This window comes from Procambarus clarkii, chromosome 4 (assembly GCF_040958095.1).
Source record: "Procambarus clarkii isolate CNS0578487 chromosome 4, FALCON_Pclarkii_2.0, whole genome shotgun sequence".
NCBI classification, from domain to species: domain Eukaryota; kingdom Metazoa; phylum Arthropoda; class Malacostraca; order Decapoda; family Cambaridae; genus Procambarus; species Procambarus clarkii.
The window spans coordinates 41391770-41413271 of record NC_091153.1 but is presented as its reverse complement, the minus strand read 5'-3'; the positions used below and the strand labels follow the sequence as shown (position 1 = coordinate 41413271).

Sequence of the window (21502 nt, the reverse complement as noted above, 5' to 3'; positions counted from 1 at the left end):
ATTCTTCGCGGCAGGGGATCGTATTCCAGGGACCTGCCCGAAACGCTACGCGTACTAGTGGCTGTACATGAATGTAACAACTCTTGTATATATCTCAAAAAAAAATAATACTGTCAGAGTTATTGATAATACAGTTATTGCCTCTGAGGATCCCGAACAAATTACTAGACACCTAAAGTCTATTTAAAATTATCTTTTTCATCATTTTACAAAAATATAATATATTTTTAATGTAATAATTTTACATATGTCAATTTATTTTATGTAATAATATATTACAATAAATATTATTTAAATACATAAATACCTAATAGTACGTAGCGTTCGTGACGGGTGTGTGACGTCAGTGATGACGTGATTTGTTGATGTTGTGGCTGTGTTGTAGTGGAGGTGGAGGGCACGTGGGTGGACCAGTCACACACCCTACAGTACAACCTCTCTTCTCTCCACAATGAATTCGTACGATATATTCAGAAAGCTTACCAAAGGCATCAAATTTGACCACAAGAAGTTTAAAAGTGATTTTCGAAAGTTGGAGGTAACTTATCAGGACTCGCAGAGCGTACCAAAGATGATTGGCCAGTGGATTTGTAAAACTTATTTCATGTTACTTAATTAAAATTTAAATTTTGCCCCGAGGGGCGAGTTTATTGGGCAGCGCCACTCATCTTGTGAGTTAACATACCGCCATAGCAGAATGTACAACACTCCCCAATAGGAAGAAAACCCGCTGGGTTGTTCATCCTGTCACTTGTACCCAGATTTAATCTCACCTAACCTCACCCCCGCTCTATCTCACCCCAACCCTACCTCACTCCACAATCTAGTGTAGGATAGAATTGGTTTGACGTGTTTTCTTTCACATGATGTTTCTGTTCACTTGGCAGTAAGATGATGCTCATGTGTTAGCCAGCTGTTGTGGGTTGCTTCCTGGGGAAGGTCAGTACTTGGTCTGTGGGGGGGGGGCCTTGATAAGCCTAAGTATAGGCTTCCTGACCCCCATCAATAGGATACCATTTATGTTCTAAGTGATATGGGGAATGCCTGTATGACTGGTAAGTGGAAATGAGCACTTAAGGCCATATTACTAAAAGTTCAGATGCATACATTATATATATTTTGTGTGAACTCTAGCCTCTGTAACTAAATTAACCCAATATGATGTTTGAGCAGTATCGGTCCGTCTAATTACCGCAAGCTACCACAAGCTACACAAGCTTCACAAAGCTTCCTGGCAATATGTTAGTAAATCAACTTCCTGGCAATACGTTAGTAATGAATAAATATGATATATTTACTCATAATGTTGGTGCTGAATGTATAACACGAAAAAACATAATTTTAATCTGAAAAAGTATCTTTTTATAAAGAAATTAGACGAAAATAAAGAGCTAGTGACGCCAAATCAAGTCGACAATCCAAGCGTCGGTTAGGTTTGGTTTGGTTAGGTCAGGTCAGGTCAGGTCAGGTCAGGTCAGCCCAGCCTAACCTAACATATCATATTTATTCATTACTAACGTATTGCCAGGAAGCTTTGTGAAGTTTGTGTAGCTTGTGGTAGCTTGCAGTAATTAGATGGACTCAGCATTACTGTTTTTGGTGGATGCTACTCTTAAACAATTTATGTGAGATCAAAAGAATCATGAAACATATGTTGCATGATGTATCATGCCTAAATAGTCAGATCTAATCAGTATTATTTGATATTCACAGGTCCAGCAGCCAGTTCAAGAGCAGGGAAGTGAGGACCTAAACAAAACTGATATCACAGAACCTGAATATGAAGAACCATTGACAACTGAAGAACATGTCTCTGGACAAGATGGTAAAGCAAGAACTGATTTTTCAGACATACTCGCACATACTTTTTCACATATACTTAATGTGATTACAATATTGTAGCGGTCTTTTTATATAGCATATATTAACACTGATTTGTATTTCAACACAATTTTGGTCTTTCAGCAGCATTTGATCATTCCTATCCTTGTTTAAAACCTGTTAATTCTCGATTAACTAAATGTGTATTACAATATTCAAGTAATCATGATAGACATTTTTTTTTTTAAGCAAAAGTATTCATTAAATCAAGCTCATTAAATTAAGAAAAATATAAGCTCCAAGTTATTAAATACATTAACATATTAGTGCAATTTGACGTGTAAAGCAGCTTATGGTAGGAGACATGATGCTGGTGTGGGTGATACCACCTGGTGGCCATCAAGGGGAGGGAGGTGATAGCCAGGTTGGTTTCTGGTGGTTTGCAAGAGCACATCTTGGTGGCCATTTTAAGTCAAATAGGACTTCAAAACATTTTGAACTTTTTTTTTTTTATGCATGAACTTTCTGTAGTCATTGGGCTAGACAGAGCTTTGCTTCTGTTCCTCCCTAGCACCAGTCTTACTTCATAGGGATATATTGAGAAGATGGCTGTTGCACCAGTGCTATCATCATCCTGCCTAATTGGACCTTCACTGACCTTACTATAGGAAGTATCGGAGTATATTGCTTGGAAAGGAGCTTGTCATATTCAATGTCGGGATTTCTAGAAGGGGCCCCCTTTAGTATCTTTTTGAGTTAAACACTGGCTCAGCCCATGCCTGCAGAGATACAACATTCCTCCATGAGGCGAGAAGAGCTTAGGGGATCAAAGAGTAATTGAAAATGGAGAAAAAACCACTTCTGGTCTTGGCTCCCAGTATACGGGGATCTCGGAGGACTGGTTTTTCTCCATAAGGCATAGATGGACCAGTGCTTAGTTTGGAAATCTACCGAGGGGCCCAACCAGTAAAGGGAATTTCATTAAACAGTATTATGTGCTTGATTTTGTTTTGGGCTGCTGCCTCCTAACACCATGGAAGTGGAAAATTTGGTAATAATAAGGATAGCTTATTGCATAAATGGCAGTCAACGGTTTTATTGCGCTCTCTCTCTCTTTTATATTTAAATTATTTTGCACCACTAATTTTAAACAGATGGCAGTGAGTGTGACAATGATCTCAACATGCTGAGAGATGTACAACTGGGGAGAGCTGCGCCCAATCGAAAAAAGAAGAAAAAGAAGGATAGCAAGCAAAAGCAGCTAGAATTACATAAAGAACAGGTAAGAAAACATTTCTTCAGACAACTTCAAGGTCTTACAGGCATTGCAGAAGGTACATACAAAATTATTTGTAAAATGTTTTAACTTTTCTTTGGGAGAGCTCTCTCAGTAGCTCTCCCTGGGATGCTACAACCTGGAAACATCCAAATTTTGAGGAACATGCCAGTACTCGATGACCCATGAGCACTTACCCAGGATTAGAACAAGACTTTGGCTCACTCCAAGAGGTGAAAGAAACCCTGAAAATCAGAAATCACCACACAAGCAAGCAAAAAGACCCACCAGAAAGCAAAAACACTGCTAAACAAGCAACTGTTTGTAGACAATTATAACCCTGTTGAAAAAATGCAAAAACTTGTTACCATAGAAAAATCATCGCCTAGATTTGCATGCCTGCCACCAGCAAAGTTTTTCACAAGCCTGGTGAGAGTCCAGGGACACTCGGCTCTACTGGGCCCATTGCCTCTCGACTTTAATTAAGTGGTGGTAATTCTCCCTGGAGAAACAATTCTGTCCAGAGGCCACTGTTTTGGTTGTTCCACAGTTAATTTGTGCGTATTTCTTGCCACTAACCTTGCTTGTCCTCGGTGTCGACAGTTTGCTTGACATACAGCTGTATCTTTCCTGGTAAACTGTAGTTGTCTTTGCTGGCTGCACATTTTGATGTCTGTGTTGCCAAGATGCTCCCTGTGCCCCAGCTAACCTACTTGATCATTGAGAATTAGTTGGCCAGTTTCCTCCTCAGGACCCATTTTGGGGCAGGGCTTGACTTGCCTCCAGACCTGAAACTGCTGCATGCTGTTTTCCAGAGCAGCATGTATCCGGGGTCCATGTATCTCTTCCCATTTTGGGGTGGACCTGACTTTGTGCCTACCTCAGTATTGGGGTCCAAAGTTGGTTCTCATGTTTTGTTCACAGGTTGTAGCTCCAGTTCTGGGTTTCTTGGTAGTCTTGTTACTTGAAAAGGGGCAGGTATAGGTCCCGACACCCTGTGAGCTGTGTAGTCTTGGCTGTTTTCTGCTAGGTAGTTTTGTATCTGGGATTTCCAGGTCATCTTACCAGGGCAGCATCCCGGGCTTCAGGGGCACTTGGTAGCTCCATCCTAGCTCTGTTCCCTCATTTCTTGTGGCAGTTGGTAGGTTGTCTCCTGACGCTGCTCATAAATGGGCTGGGTGGCTGGCCGAGACCCTGGGTTGTCTGGGCTGCCATCTGGTGGCGGGCAAGTGTATCTTGGCAGTGAATTTGCTGCAGTAATGACGCCCAGTAGTTCCTATTGTTTTTGTTTGAGTTACATATTTTGAGGAGAGTGAGTCTTTATGCCTGGTTGTGTGGTCTCTGAATCCCAGGCTTCCCTCTTTGAATGGTCCAGATTGTGGTTCTGGTCTCTGGCGGGAACTCGCGAGTCATATTTGTGGCGAGTTCTTTCACGTTATAGTATTGGCAAACTACTGAGTGGCTCACCATAAAGAGACATTTCATTACTGTACTGTGCTTAATTCTTTGTTTATTGTCATGCAAAATGTGGAAAACAATTTGTTGATCTTAATTATTGATGGTGTTATTGGAATGAGTGGTAGGAAAATTAACAAATATGGTCTTTATGGAAATTAAAATGTTTTTCACATTTCTCTTATTGATGATTACTCAATCTTGTTACTCGGTTACTCAGCATCTATAGTGACTATGGGAGGGGTGAGATCTAGCTCTTTGTGCCCTGCCTCCTAACAATTTATATCTGCTGCTCTAATTAGCTCTCAATATTTACATTTTAATCATATTTTTGGTTAAAGTTGTGGATGGAATTAGTTTCAATAACCTCTTCCTTCCATGCATTCCACTTGCCAACCACCTGAACAAGGAACGAGAACTTCCTTGCACCTCTTTGACTCGATTGTGTGTGTACCTTCCACTGATGTCCCCTTGCCCTACCTCTATTTAATATAAATAGGCTTCCTTTGTCCACTTTGTCTATTCCCCTAAAAAATCTTGTATGTAGTTATCATATCCTCTCTGTATCTTCTCTCCTTTAAGGTTGTGAGGGCAAGTTTTCTCCACCTGTCCTCATAGATAAGGTCTCTCGATTCTGGTACTGATCTAGTTGTGCACAGAACCTGATAATGTTTGTTGTCTGATTATTGCTAGTCTCCCTGATATTCTTGCTCTACGTAGCTAAATGTTTCAAGTGTTTACCTGTAGTTGGTTTTAAGTGTTTTACTCCTCAAGTGTGGCCTGGGGTTAGGCTTATTTGGTGATAATTTGCTTTGAGAAATGCTCTATTTCATTAGTTGTCATGTAAAATTAATTTCATTCAGAAAATGCATAGAATTGATTCATTTCTATGAGGACAGGTTGCACTTAGTGCCACTGCCAATCTCTTTTAAAATATAATAATTCAATACATCAAAACAATATAGAAATTTGTATTCATTTTGTAACAATTGTTGAATGCTGCAGCTAAAGTACAAGTCTTTTCCTAATATTAATAGTATTGGCATTAGACTAGTTTTCTTTACTTGGTAAAGAAGTAAGTTCAATAGACAGGATAGTTTTATGATGAACATAGCACAATAATCATAATTTGTATATGTGAGGAATGCATAGTACAGTTTTAAGTCAATTGATTCCCTATCCAGTTACATATAAAATTTGGTGTTTATATGCGCAGTGATTCTACATTTTCAGAATGTAGACTTGTAAGGTGGACAGTAAAGGGCTAATGTAGTCTGTTATCCAGGTTTACCTTCTCTTTCACACTAATGTGTTTTGGAAGAGGGCATAAATCTCAATTACTTAACATACTACCTTATAAACTTTTAGAAAGGGATAGTTTCTGATCACATATGATTTTGTCATTGATTACATCTCTATACTGTTTACGTAGCATTAATATATTTTGTAAATTTTCAGGTGAACCATTTGCGTAAGAAACATGGAATTCATGTCTGGGGAGCTGATATACCTGAACCTATGGATTCATTTGAAAAGGTGACCACTCAGTTTTGCATTTCTATTTAATTGGACAATATGTACTCTATAATTTGAAGTTTAAAGTCTTCTCTACATATGTTATATCTGATGTGCTGTTCCTCCAGAGCTGTACAGCGGTTATCTTCATATTCTATGGTTCATTATGAAGATAATGAGTTAATAATAATAAGAAATAAAACCCCAGGGCTTTGAAATGGCAGTTTCAAAAGCCAGCAGGTGCTATTGGGAGATGAATTGGGTTGTGGGGCTACCCCGTCAGAGGATGTATCTCGAAGAAGCAGAGTCCACTCCAGCCTATTTGGTGCCACCTTTATTCTCAATCACTTTATTAAAACCCCTCACCTTTTTCTGAATCTTTTTATTAAGTTCTCTGCCAGTGATTTGTAATTACCTAAGTGTAATTACCTAAGTGTAGTTACAGGATGAGAGCTACGCTCGTGGTGTCCCGTCTTCCCAGCACTCTTTGTCATATAACGCTTTGAAACTACTGACGGTCTTGGCCTCCTCCACCTTCTCACTTAACTTGTTCCAACCGTCTACCACTCTATTTGCGAAGGTGAATTTTCTTATATTTCTTCGGCATCTGTGTTTAGCTAGTTTAAATCTATGACCTCTTGTTCTTGAAATTCCAGGTCTCAGGAAGTCTTCCCTGTCGATTTTATCAATTCCTGTTACTATTTTGTATGTAGTGATCATATCACCTCTTTTTCTTCTGTCTTCTAGTTTTGGCATATTTAATGCTTCTAACCTCTCCTCGTAGCTCTTGCCCTTCAGTTCTGGGAGCCACTTAGTAGCATGTCTTTGCACCTTTTCCAGTTTGTTGATGTGCTTCTTAAGATATGGGCACCACACAACAGCTGCATATTCTAGCTTTGGCCTAACAAAAGTCATGAACAATTTCTTTAGTATATCGCCATCCATGTATTTAAATGCAATTCTGAAGTTAGAAAGCATAGCATAGGCTCCTTGCACAATATTCTTTATGTGGTCCTCAGGTGATAGTTTTCTATCTAGAACCACTCCTAGATCTCTTTCTTTATCAGAATTCTTTAAAGATTTCTCACATAATATATAGGTTGTGTGGGGTCTATGTTCTCCTATTCCACATTCCATAACATGACATTTATTAACATTAAATTCCATTTGCCAAGTGGTGCTCCATATACTTATTTTGTCCAGGTCTTCTTGAAGGGCATGACAGTCATCTAAATTTCTTATCCTTCCTATTATCTTAGCATCATCAGCAAACATGTTCATATAATTCTGTATACCAACTGGTAGATCATTTATGTACACAATAAACATCACTGGTGCAAGAACTGAACCCTGTGGTACTCCACTTGTGACATTTCTCCATTCTGATACATTGCCTCTGATTACTGCCCTCATTTTTCTATCAGTCAGAAAATTTTTCATCCATGATAGAAGCTTACCTGTCACCCCTCCAATATTTTCCAGTTTCCAGAACAACCTCTTATGTGGAACTCTGTCGAAAGCCTTTTTTAGGTCCAGATAGATGCAGTCAACCCAACCATCTCTTTCCTGTAATATCTCTGTGGCTCGATCATAGAAACTGAGTAAATTCAATACACAGGATCTTCCAGATCGAAAACCATACTGTCTGTCTGATATTATATCATTTCTCTCTAGGTGTTCTACCCATTTAGTTTTGATTAGTTTTTCCAATACTTTCACTATTACACTTGTCAATGATACAGGTCTATAATTGAGGGGGTCTTCCCTGCTGCCACTTTTGTAGATTGGAACTATGTTAGCCTGTTTCCACCCGTCTGCTACGATTCCTGTACACAGGGATGCCTGAAAGATCAGGTGAAGTGGAATGCTGAGCTCAGATGCACATTCTCTCAGAACCCATGGTGAAACGCCATCTGGGCCAGCTGCTTTGTTCTTACCGAGCTCCTTGAGCATTTTTTCCACTTCGTCTCTAGACACCTCTATGTGTTCTATGTTGTTCTCTGGAATTCTTATTGTATCTGGTTCCCTAAAGATTTCATTTTGTACAAACACACTTTGGAACTTTTCGTTTAGTGTTTCACACATTTCCTTTTCATCTTCCGTGAATCTATTTCCCATTTTCAACCTCTGAATATTATCCTTTACCTGCAATTTGTTGTTTATGAATTTATAGAATAGACCTGGTTCTGTTTTATATTTGTCTGCAATCCCTTTTTCTAAATTTCTTTCTGCCTCTCTCCTCACTGCCGTGTAGTTGTTTCTCGCATCTTTGTATCGCTGGTATGTTTGGGGGTTCGGCCTCTTCCTGTATTGATTCCATTTTTGTGTCTTTCGGTCTCTAGCCCTCTCGCAATTTCTATTGAACCAATCCTGTTTCCTAGTTCTGCATCTCTGTTTTGGTATAAATTTTTTTGTGCCTTTATCATATATTTCACAAAACTTGCCATACATCTCATTCACTTCCTTGCCTAGCATCAAGTCTGTCCAATTATACTCACTAAAAAAATTTCTAAGGTCACCATAATGTCCTCTCCTGAAGTCTGGTTTTTCAACTGCTTCAACCTCCTTATTTTCTTCCAGCTTATAACGCATTGCATACTTTATTCCCAAAAAGACATGGTTACTTTTACCCAAGGGAGGAAGGTACTGAATGTCAAATATCTCTTCCTCCTTCCTGGTAAATATCAAATCTAGCATGGAGGGAACGTCCCCTTCCCTCATCCTCGTAGCTTGTTTAACATGTTGATACAAGAATGTTTCCAGGATGAGGTCTACAAATTTACAGGTCCAAAAATCTTCTGTTTTAGCTTCATATGCTTCCCAGTCTATGGATTTCAAGTTGAAGTCACCGACTATCAACAGTCGTGATCTATCGTTATCCGCTCTCGCTATAATCTCTCTCATTATTGTTATAAGACCTTCACGTTTACTATCTAGCTCCTCCTTTGACCATGTGCTGCTTGGCGGTGGACTATATGCATTTATCATCATTAGTTTATCATCCTCATAGCAGATCTCTAGTGCTATTATGTCAACTTCTTGTGGATTGGCAGTCATTATTTCCTTCACCTTTAGGTGTTCTTTTACCAGCAGTAAAATTACATCTTCAAGTTTTGTCTCCGTGAGTGCAACAATGTCTGGTGTCTGCAGCTGTATTACATCACTTAACTCCAGTATCTTCGATCTCACTCCATCTATGTTGGTGTATGCAATCTTCAGGAACTTGTTCCCCCTCTCCTTATTCTTCACTCCCCCTCTCTCTATTGATTGTATATTGTATATATATTGTATGTGTTATCTGGTGCTCTGTCATTGAATGGGTGTAGTATTTTTCAGGGATACACTTTGTGTGGATGGCGGATGCTCGGATGTCCCTTTTCCACAACTGTTTCCTTTGCGACATCATGTTTCACCTCGGGCCTGGTGGGCATTTCTGCTCTTCTGCACTCTCCCTCTCTCAATTTCACTCAATCAGTACTAATATCACTTGTTGCTTGCAACCTGGTTCTGACTTCATCCACCACTGGCCTCTCCTTCTTGCTGGCCATTGTCAGGTTTTTTTCCTACAGACAGTGTATGTTCTCTACCTTTCAGAGTTTTGCCATCGTTTGTGGCACTGGGTTTTTCTTGTAAGATGTGGTTTTTATTTAGTTTCTCATTGTCAATTTCAACCCATATTCTGGTTCTGTGGTAATTCATCTTTCTACACATGTTTTGTGTAGTTTGTTCTTTCGGCACATTTTTCATTCAGACTTTTGGTCCCAGGTGAGTTAGGGTCAGGCATGCAGATTTCTGGCCATTTACCGAGTTCCCTGCTTCCTTGCCTCATTGGTTAGCTGGCATGTTTTGGTGCCTTTCTCTTAATGGTATTCCAGCCAGATTGGGTTCTGCATGCCCAGATGTCGCCTTTGTCCGTCTTATCTTAGTAGTTTGGATAAGTTCCCTGTAAATTTCTTTGCTTTGTACTTCTCTTCTTGTTGGTAGTTGTTTCTTCCAATTGGAGTTTGGCTTAAGAGAGCATCCGAGTGTCCTTGCTCAAGAATAGTACTTTGAACATGGATAAAAAACAACTTAGTAGGTCACTCAGTTGCAACTATTTCTTTACAATTTGTCCTACTTGGATGGTGTTGTCTACTGTTTCATGAGTAAGTGTGAGGATGGCTACTCCTTAAGACTCTGTGTGTGTGTGATGTGATAGTGTGATGACCACTGGTGCTGGCTTGGGGTTCAGCTTTCGACATGGAAGTCTTTCCCTGTCCTTTATTCTTCAATGACTACAATCTTGTTTATTGCACATGCTTCTCTCACATGTTCATTCCCTTCTCTGCTCTTCAAAACTTCACGGCAAATTTAGTATTACATACTCGTGTTTCACTTTCATATAGAAGTGAGCTGAAACAATGTCCTTGAGCAGACAACCACACCCTCCTTCAATTATTAACTTACACAGGTCATAACATACATCTTTTCTTCACACTTTTTATCAGGGTGTTTTTGTATGGTACTACAGTATTTTTTCAACAATTGTGACGAGGATTAAATAATGAGACAGGTCTTGTCTTGCATTGTGCAGCTTTTGGACCGCTATTGTGTACACGAGACACTGGTGAGCAACCTCAGAAGCCAAGGTTTTGCCAGCCCGACGCCCATACAGATGCAGGCTTGGCCTCTCATGCTGCAGGGCCGGGAGGTGCTCGGCTGCGCACCTACTGGATCAGGTAATGTTTAGCCTTCCCCTCTGCACCATCCCCCCCCCCCCCCTTGCTTGAAAGTATATTAATTTCATATTATGTATTCCTTTCAGTCATTTGATAGGTATTATAAATAATGATAGCAGTGTGTTATATATTAGTTTATTATATATTATTTAGGAAATGATCTAAAATAATCGCTATATGTAACAATTATTTATATTGATTGGATATTATTGAAGATAATAATTATATATAATTAATTATGATGATTATATTTACTGTATTTATAATTAGATATTCATTATGGTTAGTGAAAATTTAGATTAAATTGATATTACAAGAAAACTTATTGTGTGTGTATTAATTTAAATTTATTAAGAGATGATAATTATAAGTGATCACTTATAATGATTATAATTAGTTGATGATGCTTATATACTATAGTACATTGTATAATTTTAATAATGATAGTAAATGTCTAAGTGCTTGATTGTTTGATTTAGATTTGATTGCTCTGCTTCTTCACTGCTAGGCCAGCCCTCTGGTGTTGGTTTAGGGTTGTGCTTTGACACTGGGTTTTAGCAATTCATACAATGCAAGTGTGCTTCAGGGGTGTCTTGAAGTCTTCCGAGCTTGTTTGTGTAGCCCTTTTGAGCTGTCTGCAGGTCCCGGGTTACTTTAAGGCTTTGGGGTTTACAACATTTGCAAAATTCAAGCCTCTTACCACTGCTTTCAATGTGCCTAGCAGGCTTGGCTTGTGCACAGCTATTTATCATCCATCTTTTCTTACCCCATTGCCCCAGGGCTTCGAAATGGCAGTTTCAAAAGCCAGCAGGTCCTATTGGGAGATGAATTGGGTTGTGGGGGTACCCCATCAGAGGATGTATCTCGGGGAAGCCGAGTCCACTCCAGCCTATTCAGTGCCACCTTTATTTTAATTGTGTTCTTCAGTGGTTTAGTAATTTGTGGAAAAGTTACCCTCTGTGGTTGTTACTCATTCTTGTCCTAGTGCCCAGTCTTCAGGCTTTGGTGCAGAATTAGGTTCCAACCCTAGTCACCTGGGAAAATATAGGGAAAGTACAAGGTAAAGATTCCAGGGCATTGGTGGTGTTTTAAGGCAGAGTCTTGGTTACATATTGCCGTCTTTTGGTTTAATTCCGAGGCTGGAGGGCCTCTATCTCTGGGTTCTGATCTTCTGAATTTGCCTATGCGGTTTGAGCTTTTCACCACCTGCTCCTTCCATCCTCCTCGGGATTTTCTGGAGCCTTTCAGTGGTTTTGTTTCACACTGGCTAACCACTCTCACTGCAAAATGTTTAAGTTAGTTTTTGCAGTCTCATTTCTCTTTTTGTCAAGCTGGCTTAGACTTGCTGCTTTACCTGTTGCAAGGTCATAATTATTTATCTAATCAAGAGCCTGGTTCTTTGCATGTGGATATGTTGCTGCTTTCTTGCTAAATGTCTGAGGTTCCAGCATACTCCTGGCTTGTGGACTGGCTATTCTTTGGTGACAGTGGCGGTTCTGTTATTTCCAGGTATTTATATGGTAAATGTTTCCGCCTTCCTCCACGTTTAGTGTCTTGGTGGTATGCTTTGTTGGGTATAGGAAGTAGATGTTGTTTGAACAAATCCACAAGGGCCGTGACGAGGATTCGAACCTGTGTCCGGGAGCATCCCAGACGTTAGTGTGATCACGTTAGTGTGATCACGTTAGTGTGATCTCTGTATGTAGATGTTGTTTGCTCCTGCCCTATCTTATAAAGTCAGGATGTGGCAGTTTCATGTCCAGTCTTCTCATTTGCCTACAGCATTTGTCTCTGACATTCATTAGTCTCATTGGCATCTCATGGTCTTTCACTATTTTTCCACACAGGAAACCATTGGCATTGAAGGTGTCAAAGCTACACCTACTATTTTCTTGGTGCCTCAGATCCTCTGCCCAGGTTGTTTATGATGCATTTACCGACTGCTTTGTGGCTCGGTATGCTTGCTGTCAAGCCATGTTAGATTATCTTTAAGAGTCCACTTGGGTGTTGTCCTTGTAACTGTTCTTCAATCACTTGCACTAGTTGGTAGAGTAATGATGTTGATTCTTGCAGGGTTTACATTTGATCATTGATGGTCCAAGTGGCTGGATGCCATTTCTTCACCTCATCCTTATATTCCAAATCTTTGTCTTCATACCCCCTTCCATGTGGAATATGAAGACCCCTGATTGTCAGTTACACTGAGCCTGGTTTTGGGAAGTAACTGGGATTCATGTGGGGTTCCTCACTCCCTCCATCAGATTTTACTATTTGGGTTGTCTTGGTGCCCAGGTTGACCTGGTTTCTTGGAGTGATCATCTGCAAGTTGAATGTCTATGGGGGTCTACATTTAGTACTTCAATGACTGTTTAGCTTGGGCTCCCAGTCACATGGCTTGAGTGTTATTTTGGCTGTTTGGGGTTCTTTGTTCCATTGTCCAACTCTCCCAAGTCATCAGGAAGGTGGTTGTTTGGTTTATAAAACCAGTGCTTTATACCTGTTCTCATGATGTGGGGAAGTTTGCTTCTACGTCAGCTTTCTTTGCCATTGAGTCCATGGTGAACATCCGGGCTGTCCAACCAGGTGTTGGCCTCCTCCTACTTGCTTCATGTTCCTTAGCCTCACCACTCCTGTGTCACTTGGACTTTTGGTGTAGTGCAGATGTTCTGTGCTGGATCATCTTCTCCCATGGTTAGGCCCCTTCTGTATTTTTGTTTTATTAGTCTTTTGTTAGCCTTTCAGAAAAGCCAGCCTCCCCTTCAAATATACTATTGTCAATCAGATAGGGGAGCTGTTGGGAAAGTCGTCTAGGAAATCGAGCACCGAGTGCAATAAAATGCCCTCTCTTGTGGGCCACTCGGTAGCTGCCCCATACCTGCTCTATTTCCTTCTTTCCTATGGAAGGCTTGCTGGCAGGGTGACTTGGGTTGCTGTCTGATGGCTGTCGGAGGCATTACAGCTTGGGCATTCATTCTGCAATACTGTATGTGTGTCATGTTTTCATGAAGGTTTAATAATTTGTTTTCAAGTAGTTGTTTGTTTTGATGTGCTTGTACTTTCTGGTACATTATTTCTTGGGTTTTTGGATTGATCTCTGATCCTGAAGCTCCCCCCCTCACCTCTTGAGGAGAACCAGATTCATGTCCTGGTTTCCGGTAGGCTCAGGTGGATCTCAAAGGAGAGACCTGGTATGATTGCATGAAACGCTATGTGTGCTAGTGACTTTACAATAATGCAAAATCAACTTCATTTCTATGTTCTCTCTTAACCCCAATGTACCTTCTTGTATATAAATAAATAAATAAAATAATTTTCTAAGGCTTGGCAGCTGAAATGGTATATCTTTGGGGGGCTACTGATTGGTCCATCAGAAGGTGTTTCATTATATTTAACCCTTCCACTGCAGCTTCCATCCCAGGCAAGGCGAGACGTATGGGAAGGTCTCCTTACACCCATTGCCTCTGTTCCCCTAGCAGTGATTAGGAACCTGGGTGTTAGTCGACTGTTGTGGGTGGCATCCTGAGGAATGATCAAATGCTGCATATATCTGAGGTTTTCTAGAATTTCCCACAAACGCTGCAAGGCACAGAATGAGGAAAATAGCCGGAAAGCTTCACATGATATATGCCATAAGGCAAGGAAACTAGAGCCACAAGGCTGCTGCAATATGTTGGCCGGAAGGTCCCAGAGTCTAAAAAAGGTTAAAGTACCACACCTGGATACACAGGGCTTGCATCTGTTTCCTCAGGCCACCAGTAAACAGATGTTCAAGGTTCAGATATCAGTGAACTCAATGCTGGTTACTACGTTCACAACATGAGGTAGTCTGTCTACCGCAGCACTCATACCTGCAGTTTGGTGCAGCTATGCATCATGAAATGAGACCTCGTGATGTTTTGCAAAACAAATTTGTGGAACGTTATTCATATTGAGTATTTAGTGACCAGGATTCTGATAATAAGAGCAGTGTTGTGGCTAGCATTAGCAGTATGTGTAGTATATTGGGAGACATTTTGCTGTTAGGTGGCATTTGCAACTGTCTAGTGTGTGTGTGGCGCTCTGCTATGCTTGGATTATGAGATTCAACAGCCACCAGAACTGCTTAGTGATTCATTATGATGCATAAAAGTAGTGATAATTATATATAACTATGGTTACACTGTCTGTATACAGTAATATAAAAGAAGTAAGTGTTATTATTTAAAGAAAATAATATTGTGCACCCATTAGTGAAATGGATATATGTGTGTATCTATATTCCACACATTCTGTGATATAAATAACATTATTAACAGCCCAATGCATCATTGGACTTGGAAAAAAATATGGTAAAACGGTGCAATCTTTCCATGTATGCTAATGAATCATGATGCCATTATGATATTTCCTCGCTTCACCATAGCTAATGTAAGTCACAAATTTGTTATATTTTTCCCATCAGCAAATGCATTTTAACATGGAATTTTTTCGTTTCTTGCGCACCAGGATATTGTCTTATATAAACAGACACAGCTCAATGGTTATTGCTTGATTTTTGTATCTTATTTTCTCACTTGTATATACTGTACTTCCTAAGGCAATCTTAAATCTCTTTACAAATATTTGTTCCTCAGCTAAAGAAAATGTGTAGGATTCTTTAGTAGATATTTTCAGTGTTCTTTCCAAAATATTTATAGAATGTTTAAATGCCAGCAGTGGAAATTTCAACCTGAACCCAAGCCCTCTAGGAAGAGTAGTTCCCAAACAGAACAAGGTACCAAAGATATCTTTAATTCTTTACTACCAAGAGGTCTGGTCTGAGACCAGGCCTGGGGTAGGAGAGGCCTATTACCAAGGAGGCCTGGTCGGAGACTGGGCCGTGGGGAAGTTGAGCCCCGAAATCATCGAAAGGTAACCACGTTTTCCCTCTCTACCACACAGCTGAATTGCTTCCAGGTTGCCATATCTAAACATTTGGGCCCCAGTCTATATCCTTTATTGCCATCATGAAACCTGTCTCATAATTCCCCACTCCAGCTATGAGCTAAATGTTACAAAATAGTACAGTAACTACAAAATTTTAAACAGGTAAAACGGCAGCCTTTCTGGTGCCCCTGCTACATCAGCTGGGTGGTCCACAGAGGAAAGGATTTCGTGCTGTTGTGCTTTCTCCTACTCGTGAGCTTGCAAAGCAGACGCATAGGTAAGTACTTAATGTGTGTATACGAGAAACAAATGATTGTGTGTATTTAATACTGTAAACATACATCAACAAAATCCGATTCTTTGCATAGTCAGATACAATGGAATCTATGAATTCCAGTAGTGGACTTCAACTCCATTGAAAAAATCACAAAAATCCCATTGGAGCCAATGTGTGTATTTGTGGATTGCAACTCTAGCTACCAGTAACTATTAACCACTATGATGCGCTTCGTTTATTGTGACATTCTCACTGTGCACTGAAAATCAAGTATTCGCCAAAAAAAAAAAAAAATCAAAATCTTTGCAAAATGATAAATTCTCTTCCTTGAACATGTACACGAAATTTTTTTTTTTTAATTCCACTTACTTTGGCTGTGGGGACATTGACAAAGTGGTGTGTGACGTCATCACAGGCTGGTCGCCCGTGCATGAAGCTCTCGGACACAATCGCGCTGGCCATTCAAGCCTCAAGTTGCTACAAATATGTTTACAAATAATATTTATGTATTTTCAATGCTCTATAATTTTTTTTTTTGTATCGTATCTGATGTGTCCTTTACAATATTTATACAGTAGAACATTCACAATGTTCCATGGAACTATGATACATGTGTCAGTAATGTGTCCACAATAAATGTTTATTGTCGCAATATGACTTGTTCAAAATTCACTAATATTACATTACGTATGTAAAGTTTCACACACTATATTTACACAGTAATACAGTGTATTACACACTCGGTACTTCGGAAGTGAGTGATAATCAAAGAAGCAGTCCATGGTACACAGCGTGACTTCGTTCTCGATGCACCAGGTACAGACAGATTTTTGCTTCTCGTTTCTTCGTTCTGTGTGCATGCAAATACAGGCATACCTCAGTTTAAGAGTTTAATTGGTTCCTGGAGACGCCTCGTATTCCGAAAACTCGCATTCCGAAGCTAATTTCCCCATAAGAAATAAAGGGAAATGAATTAATCCGTTCCTGACTACCCCAAAAACCCCACATCAAACTAAATTTTTATACCTAATTCATCTAAATAAACCTACAAAACTATGTTCAAGTTATTACTTACCTTGCTGTTGATTGCTGTAGGCGTATGGAAGATGGTGAGGAGGTGGGAGGAAGAGAGGAGTTACTGTTTGGAAGGGGAGTCCCCTTCCATTATCACATCAGGCAGTGAGGACTTCACTGGTATGCACACTCTGGCACATTTTGCCTGCATACCACTAGGACTTGCTTGTTTTACTAAGAATTTGTCTAATGACACTTGTTTTTCCCTACATTTTAACACTTGTCTGTAGTAAGACATCACATTATCATTTAAAAGGTCAATGCAACGGCCTGCTACAGCTTTATCTGGGTGAGTTTTTTCAACAAAACTTTGCAGTTCTTCCCATACTTCACACATTTTCTTAATCAAGAAGGGACATCCTCTACTGCCTCTACTCACAGCTATTTTCTTAGGTTGAACCTTACCAATGGCTTTCTTGAGACCCATGGCAAGATATATAATGACAACTTTTATGCTCAAATGGCCAAAAAACCGATAAACTGTAAATCCTTGTGAAGAATTCAGGTGGGATAGTCACTGGACACGAGACACTGGTAAACTGAGGCGCGATCGCCATGCCACCACGCACCAGTCGGCCTGTACACGTATCAACAAACTCGCGTCCCGAGGTAACCCTCGCGTCCCGAGGTAACCCTCGCGTCCCGAGACATATTTTTGGAGTAAATCCTGCTCGTCTTCCGAAAAACTCGCATACAGGGACACTCACATTCCGAGGTACCACTGTAACACACTCAAGTACACCCTTGGCTTTAGTACCTGTAGGTGGTATGTAGCCAAGCTTGTGAAGTGTAAGGGTAGTTTTGAAAAGATTATAGGAAAAGATCACTTTGTAAGGTATTCAGGAAGAGATTTGGGTATTCTGGAAAAGATTCAGGTATTCTGGAAAAGATTCAGGTATTCTGGAAAAGATTCAGGTATTCTGGAAAAGATTCAGGTATTCTGGAAAAGATTCAGGTATTCTGGAAGAAATGCAGGTATTCAGGAAGAGATTCAGCTATTCTTGAACAGATCGATGGAAAACACCACCATGGAAGCTGCTAACAATGTTCATCTATGCTACTTTTATCAGATGCGTCATCACTGAACCCAGAAAACGATTCATCTATGTATCATCTATAAAAATTGGAGATAACACAGGTGAGCGTGGGTGGCGCTTAGCTACTATTGGATACGCTCACTGTATCATCGATATGGTGCTGTCGATATCGGTGCTGTATCACTTGCATTTGGCCCTTGTGTTAGGTCCTTATTGTGCCTAGCTTCATCAATATCGTGACCCTTGTGTTCTTCAAACAATAAGGTCTAAATTTCACCGACAGAGAGCGATCTTTCAACACCACGTCTGACAGGTGTTTGGGAGCCATAGGCGCGTGTGCCACCCATGGTTGCTCACTGAGAACTAAGCCAGCCAGCAGTCCCAGGGCATTTATAATTTTTTCCATGATGGCTGCCTCTCACTGGAGGTCGCAAGAGTCCATTTCGTACCCAACCAACTGTGTGCACGTTTCGAATGGGTACGAAATTTGCCCAAGTATGTTGTTAAATGCCTCGGTTATTGTTCTGGCATCACTGTTGTGTGATCATGTCCTTGGGAGAGCAGAACAATTTGTGAGGGAGCAACCAAGTGACTTCCTCTAAAGGGAACATTTTCATCTACACTCAAAGCCATATTTTCTGTGGGGAGCCCTGTCGGCTCTCAGAAGCTATCCGAACTGATATATCCTATTTTAGTTTGTGGTCATCAGTCACAGGAGTCCTTATGCTTACTGGGGACCACGAGCCAAAACCTGGCCCCCTTGGAGAGGTGCAGGGAGCGATGGCCTACGAGCACTCTATATTTAAAGTACAGTATGTCATGATTGCCATCGACCGGGGAAGGACCCAGAAAGGTAGGCGAATCAAAACAGACCACTGTCTGGTTAACCTATGCAATCTACATCTAAAAGATTAAAATAACTCCCCTAGTGTTGTCTGTTGTCATCTTGGATGTTGGTGCCCTCTTTGCAGGGTTTGTTGTTGTTGCAGGGGGAGAGGTTTTCTTACCCTCCTCCCACCCCCTTTCCTTGTATGGGTATGATTTGGGGTCAGTTCCTACCCCAAGTTCAGTTCCGGGCTCCCTTGGGTTCCTCGGCCCTGTCATTCCCGAGGTTTTCTGCCTCTCGAATCTCGCCTCCAGAGGTTCAGGAGGCTCTTGATGCATGCCTTCTGTGAGACCCGGATTCCACCTCCGTGATGGATCTGTCCTTGTTTGAGTTCGGTTCTTCTTCCCTATATTGGGTGCGTTTGGAGGTTACGGAGTCTTCCTGGCTGGCAGATTGCCTGTTCTTTTCATTGGGGGCATGGCATGGGTTCTGTTGGACCCATACGCTTGAGTGGTGAGAAACTTTTACTGTTCTGCAGGTTTACATTGGGAGCGAGTTTGAGTGCCTTAATGCATGCTTGTTCGCCCCTGTGCTTTCTTGGAATGTTGGCCCTTGTGCAGCTGCACGTGCAGGTTCCTACCCTTTCAACGTGCTTGGTTGCCGAGGATTTGCACACCTGTGGACATTTGGCTTCGGTCTTGCGCTTCTTTTCCATTCTTGAGCTGTCTTCGGCCTGGCTGAGGAGGATATGGTGGTGTTGAGTGCCGGGGGCCGACGCCCCCTTCTCGTAAGGGGTATCGGCCCTTTCGCAGTTCGCCCCGTTGACAAGGCAATGGGGGAAGGCTCGCTCTGTTTGCTCGCACTTGGTCCCACAATTTGTGGCCATTTTCGGTCGTGTCATCTGGTCTGTGGTGGCGTTGGGTGGCTCCTCCTTCGGGAGGTTTGGGGCCTGAACCCCTGCGCTTTGTCAGGTCATCTTGGAGTGGGTGTGCTTGGGCGTGGTCGAAACGACCCCATCCCCTAGGTGGATTTCTCGCCTGTTCCCAGTGCTGAAATGGAACCGAGTGGATCTACAGTTCCTTCTGAACTTGTTCTGTCCGAACCCCTGGATTCTTAGCCCCTCCTTTCAGATGACCACTCTGTCTCAGGTCCGGCTTCTTTTGGAGCTGGGTGTCTGGATGGTGTCCCTGGACCTCAAGGATGCGTATTGGCACGTCCCTATTCATCCGAGGTTCAGGTACTGGCTAAGTTTCATGGTGGCTTACTGCTTACATTGCCTTCCTTTTGGCTTGAATTTGGCACCTCGCTTATTCACACATCTTACCCGGGTCGTGGTGACCCGTCTGCATCTGCTAGGGGTTCGGGTCCTGGCCTACCTCAACGATTGGATGGTGTGGGGTCCCAGTCGGTCTGCTTGTCTGCTTGCCATGGGTGTGGTTCTCTTCGAGCTTGCAGGGTTCCTGGTGAACTGGAGGAAGTCCCATTTAGTTTTGTCCAGGCTCGGACAAAGCCTGGCTGGGTCTTGTTTGGGACTCTTTGACCGCTTCCATGTCTCTCCCTCCGGAGGCATTGCTGCAGCTGCGGTCCCACCTTTGGCTGTTTCTGGGGATGTACTGGGTCACTCGGCGGTTGCTCAAGTAGTTGTGCAGGAGATTGAACTTCGCCGTGCTGGCTACCTGTTGGGTTAGGTTTGACTTTGGCGTCTGTTCTGGTTCCTTCTGGGATGCCCCTTCTGCTTCTCTTGCGATCGCTGGGTTCGTATTCCGGGGGGCCTTGTGTTGGTTGCTGCATCGTTGGCGTCCTATTCGGGGTTCAGTGTCTTGGCGCCTGCCCAAGCTCTCGCTCGATGTGTTCATGGATGTGTCGTCTCTCTGCTGGGGCTTTGTGACCAGTGCTCACCAGGCCGGCCAGGGGTGGTGGGGTCCATCCTTCTGTCGGGCTCACAACACGGTGCAGGAGTTCGCGGCAGTTTGGCTGTCATTGAAGTTTGACGTTTGCTGCATTGGCTGCCGTGTTTGGCAACATGTCTCGAGTTGATATTTGGGTGCGGGGATTTTAGAGGTCAAACAGGGTCCTGGCCGCTTATTATTTGGTTAACGTTCCTGCTCATGGGCGTTCCTGTGTTGCTTTGGGTCATAGGTTGCAGCAGGTTGCAGCCAGTTGTCTCGACCTCACATTGAGGAGTATGTTGTGGCCGCCTCCCGGGTAAGGCCCTCTTTTCCTTATTTTTGGGTATGTAGCTCCAGGGAGCCGTAGGGGCTCCCCACAGGAAACAAGTGTTGAATGTAGTGAAATGCCATTTTCTGGGTGAGCCCTGGAGGGTCCATGACAACCCTCCCTCCCTCCCTCCGGTTGGCAGTTTTTTGCGTTGTTTGATGCTTAGCTTCTGAGCTGGAGTACTCACCTAGTTGTGCTTGCGGGGGTTGAGCTCTGGCTCTTTGGTCCCGCCTCTCAACTGTCAATCAACAGGTGTACAGGTTCCTGAGCCTATTGGGCTCTATCATATCTACACTTGAAACTGTGTATGGAGTCAGCCTCCACCACATTGCTTCCTAATGCATTCCATTTGTCAACCACTCTGACACTAAAAAAGTTCTT

At 41.9% G+C, this 21502-nt stretch overlaps 1 protein-coding gene across 1 annotated transcript in view; it reads left to right on the top strand.

Annotated features, from left to right (window-relative positions):
• The first annotated feature begins 345 nt into the window (after positions 1–345).
• The window catches only part of ais (DExD-box helicase 52), a 43550-nt gene continuing 22393 nt past the window's right edge, over positions 346–21502 (top strand). The window contains exons 1-6 of the mRNA XM_045732688.2: positions 346–538; positions 1714–1825; positions 2976–3103; positions 6011–6088; positions 10641–10785; positions 15853–15967. Of these exons, the coding sequence (XP_045588644.2) occupies positions 452–538; positions 1714–1825; positions 2976–3103; positions 6011–6088; positions 10641–10785; positions 15853–15967 (665 nt within the window). The 5' untranslated portion in view covers positions 346–451. The remainder of the gene's footprint in view (positions 539–1713; positions 1826–2975; positions 3104–6010; positions 6089–10640; positions 10786–15852; positions 15968–21502) is intronic.